The 8,792-nt window shown below is 43.9% G+C and overlaps 3 protein-coding genes across 3 annotated transcripts in view; 2 read left to right on the forward strand and 1 right to left on the reverse strand.

Annotated features, from left to right (window-relative positions):
• Positions 1-45: 45 nt before the first annotated feature.
• LOC104957682 (kinesin-associated protein 3-like) lies at positions 46-3,228 on the forward strand (the record flags this gene model as incomplete). The annotated part of the gene is made up of 7 exons (XM_010785337.1): positions 46-344; positions 823-948; positions 1,245-1,343; positions 1,498-1,583; positions 1,678-1,834; positions 2,602-2,700; positions 3,138-3,228. Coding segments are annotated over 6 exons (856 nt in total), but the record flags the coding sequence as incomplete, so codon positions are not given.
• Positions 3,185-5,451, forward strand: LOC104957683 (vegetative cell wall protein gp1-like). The gene is made up of 3 exons (XM_010785338.1): positions 3,185-3,203; positions 3,925-4,976; positions 5,332-5,451. The coding sequence occupies exons 1-3, from the start codon at positions 3,185-3,187 to the stop codon at positions 5,449-5,451; spliced, it is 1,191 nt and encodes a 396-aa protein (XP_010783640.1).
• A 530-nt stretch (positions 5,452-5,981) lies between these two features.
• The window catches only part of LOC104957684 (protein Niban-like), a 10,752-nt gene continuing 7,941 nt past the window's right edge, over positions 5,982-8,792 (reverse strand). Inside the window, exon 8 of the mRNA XM_010785339.1 lies at positions 5,982-5,996. Within this exon, the coding sequence (XP_010783641.1) occupies positions 5,982-5,996 (15 nt within the window). The remainder of the gene's footprint in view (positions 5,997-8,792) is intronic.

Raw genomic sequence — 8,792 nt, forward strand, 5'->3', positions numbered from 1 at the left:
GTGTGAATGCGCCAATAGTTGACCGTGGTGGGAGCACCATCCGAGTAATCACAGCGCATTCTGCATACAAAGACAACCAAAGCGCAATTTGAGACACAGCATAGGTTGCACCGTTAGAGGTAGTATTCCAGCAGTACAGGCGGTCAGCTATCTGAATGAATGGTTTGCTCTGTCTCAGGACTATGTTGGTGACCTGGCAGCGGAGATCCGGGCGGAGGAAGAGGAGGAGTGGGTTCTGGAGTGTCTGGGGACTCTGGCTAATCTCACCATCCCTGACCTGGACTGGGAGCTGGTGCTGAAGGAGTACAACCTGGTCCCCTACCTTAAAGACCGCCTCAAACCAGGTTTCATTACCGCTGATACAGCCACACATTAGTAAAGATGTGTTTCTATTGATATATACAGTAATGCACATGAATGTAGCATATGCAGTAAGCAGAAAAGACTCAAACTAATGGGAGGAATTTATCATTTTTGCCTGCCGCATATTTATGTTATTGCAAGTTATTGTTTTATTGGTGTTTACTTGAAGTTTATTAACAGAATATTCAGTCAAATTCAGTACCTCAGACATATTGTTTTCACTACTATTAACTACATTTTATGGATCCTTGCAATAAAAGTCTTATTATAATTCTTATTAGCAGTTTGAAAGCGTATATAATCCAACACATCAGTATTACATCATTATTATTATTATTATTATTATTATTATTATTATAGTATTTAAAACTTCAAAATCCAGAGTCCATTTCTACTAAAACAGCTGGGATAACCAGTGTTCACTAAAGTGTCATCTTGTTTGTGTCTGTGTGTGTTAAGCCTCAGCAGAGGATGACCTCATCCTGGAGGTGGTGATAATGATCGGAACAGTTTCCATGGACGACGCCTGTGCCGCCATGTTGGCAAAATCTGGCATTATCCCTGCGCTGATCGAGCTGCTCAATGGTAACACACACAGCTGTGGGTTTTAACCAATGTTGTGTTTTAGATCCGGTCAGTCCACTCAGACCTTTACACGTTTCACTGAGATCTTTAAAGACCATCACTTTTCTGTTGTCTGAATTTAAATACCTCATGACATTAATGTCAAAGAACAGGCTGCTCATTGCTCACTATATTTTAAAAGTAAAACAAATAATTCAAATGCTAATCTTACTGGCATGTGAAAAGAGACGTTACACCTGATGACATTAGCACTTTGCTAACCTGCTTTCCATATGCTCTTGTGTTTTTGAATGCAGCCCAGCAGGAGGATGATGAATTTGTGTGTCAGATTGTATACGTCTTCTATCAGATGGTGTTTCACCAAGCTACCCGTGATGTCATCATCAAAGACACCCGTATCCTTCCCACAGTGCACTCTGTTCAGCCTACATGTAAAGATGAATCAGGAGACTCTTGTGTTGTGTTCAGGGCTCCTGAAGTTAAAGGGAGAACGGTTCACACTGTGAAATCTCAACACACAAGAAACTCTTTCCTTAACCTTCTCTGTAGAGGCTCCAGCCTACCTGATCGACCTGATGCACGACAAGAACGCTGAGATCAGGAAAGTGTGTGACAACACCCTGGATATCATCGCTGTAAGTCAAACACACACAGCAACAAATGGAAAAAGACGTTTCTTTAAATTTGTGTGTAGGTTGTAATTTATTTAACCTTTTCTATGTCCTCCAGGAGTACGATGAGGAGTGGGGCAGAAAAATTCAGTCAGAGAAGTTCCGTTTCCATAACAACCAGTGGTTGGAGATGGTCGAGAGTCGCCAAGCTGACGAGTCTGAACCGTATCTGAACGATAACGACAACGACAGGACGGATCTGTTCTATAGCGCAGGTGTACACACACACACACACACACACACACACACACACACACACACACACACACACACACACACACACACACACACACACACACACACACACACACACACACACAACACGGACTTGCAACAAGTGAAGGCTGGTCATTTTGTCTTCTTGGTTTTTTTCAGTTTACCAAGACAACTTCATATTGTGCCACTCACAGATGATTGCAAAATGTTCAATACATTTGTTTTTGAGCATACAGTAGTAAAGGGGAGAAATTATTATGATTAATGATTATTTTTCAACCAGAAAAAAAGCCACTGAATAGATTTATGAAAAATAAATGGATTGTTACTGATGCAAATCTCCTGCTAACTTTACCGGCATTCTGCCTGAGGGCTCCCTCAACTGAAGGTGATGGTTTTTTTGGGGAATATTGCAGAATAAGACAAATCTGTGGAAAGCACACCTTTACGATAATGACATGTTTAGTTCTCTACATATGAACTGAACTTTAATCATTTTAGAGGCGTTACTCCAGAAGTAAAAACCTAACGCTAGGCTATAAAGGAAATAGATCACTGACTTCATCAGCACAGACAGCAGCTGACTCACTCGAGCAGCAGCATGAGTAGCATACAGGAATCACATTTGAATGAATTCTCCAACACTTGTGTTTGCTCAGACATACTTTCTCATGAGACCGCTGAGTAGAAGCTGCAGTGAGTAGTGTCAAGAGCCTGTGAAGAAACGTTTTGTTTCGGAAAGTAATGTGCCTGTGTGTGTCTTCAGATGGAATAACTCCAGCAGACGGTTCAGTCAGCCCAGACTTCTTCAATGACCTACAGCCTCAAAATGGAGACATGCACCATACAGGGTGAGTGAACACACACACACACACACACACACACACACACACACACACACACCCACCCACCCATGCAAACAGTAGGTTACTTTATCTAGTGTGTGTGTGTGTGTGTGTGTGTGTGTGTTCACTCACCCTGTATGGTGCNCACACACACACACACACACACACTCCTCTTTTAGTCATTCCCCGTGTTTTAACATAGATCTTTTTATGGAATCCTTCTCCAGTAAGGGAAGGTTTTCTGATCTGAGGTTCGTCATGAATTATTGATCACTGCTGAGTAAGACCCTGTCTCTAAGTGCTGCCCCATCTGTGTGTGTGTGTGTGTGTGTGTGTGTGTGTGTGTGTGTGTGTGTGTGTGTGTGTGTGTGTGTGTGTCTATGAGTACTGATAGAAGGGTTGTTCATCGGGTCTGAAGCCGTACGCAGTAGCTGGACGACCAGGAGAGGAGCTGGTCCAGCTCCTCTCCTGGTCGTCCAGCTACTGCGTACGGCTTCAGACCCGATGAACAACCCTTCTATCAGTACTCATAGACACACACACACACACACACANTGACCCAACAAGCCTGGGGGGGCGGGGTCGGTCTGGCAGTATCTGGTGTGAGGGTTAGGGTTAGGGTAATGTTGTGAATCGAGTGGCCTGTGTTCATCGTCCATAACATACGCCTGCCCCTACCATAACCCCACCACCACGGGCCACTCGATTCACAACATTACCCTAATCCTAACCCTTACACCAGATACTGACTGGTTTTCGGACCCCCCCAGACCCCCCCAATAAAGCAAAAATGCACGTTTCAGAGTGGCCTTTTATTGTGGCCAGCCTAAGGCACACCTGTGCAATAATCATGCTGTCTAATCAGCATATTGATATGCCACACCTGTGAGGTGGGATGGATTATCTCGGCAAAGGAGAAGTGCTCACTATCACAGATTTTTTCAGATTTGTGAACAATATTTGAGAGAAATGGTTATTTTGTGTATGTAGAAAATGTTTTAGATCTTTGAGTTCATCTCATGAAAAATGGGAGCAAAAACAAAAGTGTTGCATTTATATTTTTGTTCAGTGTATAATACACCCGACACACACTGATGGAAAGAAACAAAGTACATCTACAGTAATGTACTTAAGTTTAATATTTTTCTGTTGCTACTTAATACGTCTACTAAAGTATATTATAGAAGCCAATAATGTAGGTGGCTGTATTATTTGACCTCTAACAGCTCCTCTCCTCTCCTCAGCCGTGCAGGAAGCAGCCGGTAAGAGGAGCCGGCTGTTGTTGGACACTTCAGATCTAACCATCAGTCAGTACAGTCTGCTGGGGCCAACCCCACCTCGATCCGCACCAGGCAGCCCGGCCACAGCCACCCGAGACCCCCCCTCAGCCGCACCCAGTGCAGGGAGGGAGGGTGGGGAGACGGTCCCAGCAGAGGTTCCCCCGAAGAGTGACCCGGATCATTCCTCTGGACCTGAGTCCACTGGGGAGGCCCGGGGAGGAAACCAGCCTGACCCTGACGCACCTTCAGAGACAGCAGGGTCCGCCCCCACCACACCTGATGTAGCCTTCAGACAGGAAGTTGGATCTGCTGCAACTGCAGGTCCCGGTGAGCCCATCCCAGAGTGTCCTGATCCCCCAATGTCCACTCTGTCCACAGATGTTATAGCTGAATGTGCTCAATCTGCAGCATCTGGAAATCCTCCTCCACCTGACCTCTCAACTGTTGATGGAGAAACAGAAGACCCGCCCACACAGGAAGTTGTTGCATCTGATGCAGCTGCAGATTCCTGGGACCCCACCCCAGACTGTCCAGACCCCCCAATGTCCACTCTGTCCTCAGATGGTCCAGCTGCTCAAAGGGATCAATCTGCAGCGCCTGAAAGTTCTCCTCTTCCTGACCTCTCAACCTCAGGTGGAGAAACAGAAGACCCCCTCTCCCAGGAAGTTGGGTCACCTGATGTACCTGCAGATCCCAGTGACCCCACCCTAGACGGTCCCGACCCCCCAATGTCCACTCTGTCCTCGCTGCAGTCCACAGATGTTCCAGCTGATCAATCTGCAGCGCCTGAAAGTTCTCTTCCACCTGACCTCTCAACCTCAGGTGGAGAAACAGAAGGCCCCCCCGCCCAGGATCCCCACCCTCCATCTGCACCTTGTTTACATTGTCCAATGAAAATCAGCCTTGGGTCACTGAGGGAGGCGATTAGTTGCAGCTCTATCCCACAGACGCTCTCTCACTCCGACAGAGCTGTGTACCTGATCGGAGGAATGAAAGACAGCTGGGAGGAGGAGAGGGTGAGAGAGGGAGGAGAGGAGAGGGGGAGAGAGGGAGGAGAGGAGAGGACCCAGGACAGGAAAGAAGAGAGTGAGGCAGGAGGTGGGGAAGAAGAGGAGAAGGAGGAGGGAAGAGCTGAAGGTGAAGCCAAATCAGGAGGTGAGTCTGTGGATGAAGGTGAGAAATCCTCTGAGCCAGCAGAGGGCACCACAGAGCAGGCAGACAGGGGGGGGGGATGGTGAAGAGAGAGAGATGGAGGAAAGGAAAGAAGATCAGGAGGGAGAAGAGGAGGAAGGAGAGCAAGCAAGAAAAGAAGGAGAGAAAGAAAACGAGGACGAGGAGGTTCTTCAAAGCCCTCAGCCAATGGGAGCACAGTGTGAGAGTGTTGCCGAGCTGCCATTGGACAGCGTGGCAATCATCAGAGACCTTGTTACTGAGATCACTGAGGTGGAGACGGTCATCAGCCCCCGTCCCAACAGCGGCCATACAGCCTGACACCGTAACCATGACGACTGACTGTTGGAGCTCCCTTATTAAATGGTACAGAGGTTAATAAAGTGAATAAGTGCACAAAGGAGATTATTACCCATATTATTAGTGTTACATACACATTTATACTACATTTGTAAGAAGACACATACTTCCACATACTTCAGTAAACTTTTTTAATAATGATTCAACTTATTTAGACTATTTTGCTGTTTACATTTGTGTTGTTCTGCTATCATTGAACGGATTACTCAATAAAGATATCAAACTTGGTTTTGAAGCTGCTCTTACTGATTAGTTTGCTGTTTTGCTGACACGGACCTATTATGTACAACATAATGTACACAAGCTGGCCATTCTTTTGCAGGGGGGGGGGTTTATATCGCAGTAATGAACTCGGCTACTTGATGTTTGATTCAAAAACTGATTTAGAACAAATGGATTTCAGTGTTCCTGCTTGTTGTGTTTAGAGATCACAACTGTGTCCATAGTAACAGTCTGTTAATCATAGCAGTGACCTACAATAAATCGACCAATCAGAATGAACTATCCTACACAGTAAAAAGGCATCACAGTAACGTTATAGAGAAATGTTTTGACGAACAGTTTGGTTGGTGTCAGTCAGAACAAAGGGTTAAGCAAGGGAAGAAGAAGGTTATCTGGTACACATTGATGATAATAATAACAATATGTTAGCTTTGTAGAGCATATTTCAGGGTACACAGTATTGCTTTATTAAACACAAACAATTGAGGCTAAGTATTTACAAGAAAGTAAGAAGAAAGAAACAGTTTGAGAAGGTAATAATTGCAACTGCAGGAAGGGTCAAAAGGGCAATATTTGTTGCTTTGTTATTTAAGGTTTAATTTAGTTTTGTCAAAGATAAAATATTGTGAAAACATTTTATTTTTTTCATCCCATTTTCAATAATGTCCGTGTGTGTCCATGCCAAAGGCTGATTTAATAAATATACACCAACAGCGTCAATAAACCAAACCATTTGTATTAAAAGCCATCAGCCAGACATCAAATATATCTATGCAAAAGGAACTGTGCAGGAAATCATTCTGAAACATTTGAAACAGTCATATGAAATGTGGGACTTGTTTTTATGAGCATGACAGAAAATAAGATGGAGAGTTTCTATAGTCCAACAGTAGTCCATGTTTACAGTGTTGTTAGGTAGCAATAAGATCAATTATAAAAACACTATTATATACAAATACTAATAACTTAATAAAAAGAAAATATAACCATGCATCAACAATAAACTATATGTGCAAATATGCCTCTAAAGTATCAGTCTGCACTCCTCTCAGATGTGGGTCAGTCAATGGCACTATACAGTGTGTTCTTCAAAGTGTATGCTGCTCTGATCTACATTCAGATATGCTCTGTTCTTTAGTAAGTGCCATGCTCAAGGGAACTACATGTACATTTCCAGTCACAGTTCATGGTGCATTTATAACTTTGACTTTTGTCAAATAGAGTCAGTATGGAACATTCAACAGAATGGTTCAACTTGCATACTACTATATGTATGTTGTATTAAGCATAGAGATGATTTTAATGTGGCACCTTCTAGGTGAGCTAGATCTGGGCCTCTGAGGATTGTGGACATGATTTTTGATTTAGCAATGGGAAAACAAGGCTCCTCTCATGCTATCCAATAGACTTACAGGCACAATGAGTTGGATGTTTCCTTAATGGATAGTGTAATACATGCTTTTTTTTCTTAAAGCTTTGTTAGGGACCTTTTAAGGTGTTAGCTTCTATAAAAGCGTAGCGACCAGGAGCCAGATCATAGGCAGGCATCCCAGAGGAAGCTACATGTGCTGGGGCCCTAAAGCTTGCAGAGGAGGGGCCTATTTCAATGTTTTGTGCAACCGACATATCCTACCCATTGTGCCTTTAAAGCCAGTTATTTAATGGGCTTGTTTTCTCTCCTCCTATACTAACTACGAGTAACACAGAGAAACAGAGAGCCCTGTACTGTGTGCCAGCTTCTAAATGTGCTGGCAGAGACTGAAGGACCCGTCACTTCCTGCAGGTAAACATCCCCATTGTTGTTTAAGGGGACTAGACAGGATAAGGGGCTTATGGTAGCAGGTCAATGACATTAGTTTTTATCATGTAGTGACATATTGTTTATCCACTTCATCTGAAGTGACAGGGTTTCTACTTTTCTGGTTGCTAAATACATGTAATACTGTTATGGTTTAACATCGCTAACTTATACAGCACATTGGGGGAAATTGAGAATAATGGCAGGGAGATTAAACTATGACAGAGGGGGATGAAGATAAGTTTGGTTTGCCTGTGAAAAAGCACCCTAAGCTATAGGGATCAGCAATGTTCCCATTTTACAGTGAGAAATCAAAGCAATGTGTACATTGTAGTGCATGTTAATAACACAGTGATAGATAGTAGGTCTAACGGGATCTAAAACTGTTCAGAAATGGAGTTTAACCTTTGACTGTTTTTTTAGGGGATTTGCAGAGGCAAAACATATCATTATTACATGAGAAAACATGCAAAAATATATCAAGACATTTAAAACATTTGAAAGGATAGTTACATATTTTTCAACCTGGACTAGTTCCAACATGTTGTCACACACTTATAGCAACTATCAGAGACGGAACGTCCTAATAGGATTACAGGGTCCAGGTTGAAATATACTGAAGTTTCCCTCCAAGTGTTCACATTCTTTAAATGATTTGCTGAGCCACTGGGAAAACACTAGAAGAAAGCTGTACTCAGTAAGGAAGACGTAGCTACCTGTATGTTTCACAATGCTGAGTGAATGAAATGCAGTATGGAAGGAGACTGCATCATCTGCACGATGACCAGTGTTTCAGTGGCTATCCCCACGTGATGCCTTCAGTACTGAGGGATTCTAGCAGTGAAATGCAATCTAAAGATGTGAGAGTGGACATGCAGGGGGTGTATGGGGATGACAGGACGTCCTCTGTCTGTCTGTCTGTCTGTCTGTCTGTCTGTCTGCCTGTTCGTCTATCTCTCTGTGTCTGTCTGTCTGTCTGTGCGTGTGTCTGTTCGTCTCTGTCTACCTGTCTGTCTGTCTGTCCGTCCGTCTGTCTGTCTGTCTGTCTGTCTGCCTGTCTGTCTGCCTGTTCGTCTATCTCTCTGTCTACCTGTCTGTCTGTGCGTGTGTCTGTAAGTCTGTGCGTGTGTCTGTTCGTCTCTGTCTGTCTGCCTGTTCGTCTATCTCTCTGTCTCTGTGTCTACCTGTCTGTCTGTGCGTGTGTCTGTTCGTCTCTGTCTGTCTGTCTGTGTGTGTGTGTGTGTGTGTGTGTGTGTGTGTGTGTGTGTGTGTGTGTGTGTGC

This window comes from Notothenia coriiceps, unplaced genomic scaffold, assembly GCF_000735185.1.
Source record: "Notothenia coriiceps isolate Sejong01 unplaced genomic scaffold, NC01 NC01_scaffold00027550, whole genome shotgun sequence".
NCBI classification, from domain to species: Eukaryota; Metazoa; Chordata; class Actinopteri; order Perciformes; family Nototheniidae; genus Notothenia; species Notothenia coriiceps.

Coding starts and splice junctions, on each gene's coding strand:
- LOC104957683 (XM_010785338.1), top strand. Junction 4,977..5,331: donor ACAGCTGGGAGGAGGAGAGG/GTGAGAGAGGGA, acceptor ATGGGAGCACAG/TGTGAGAGTGTTGCCGAGCT.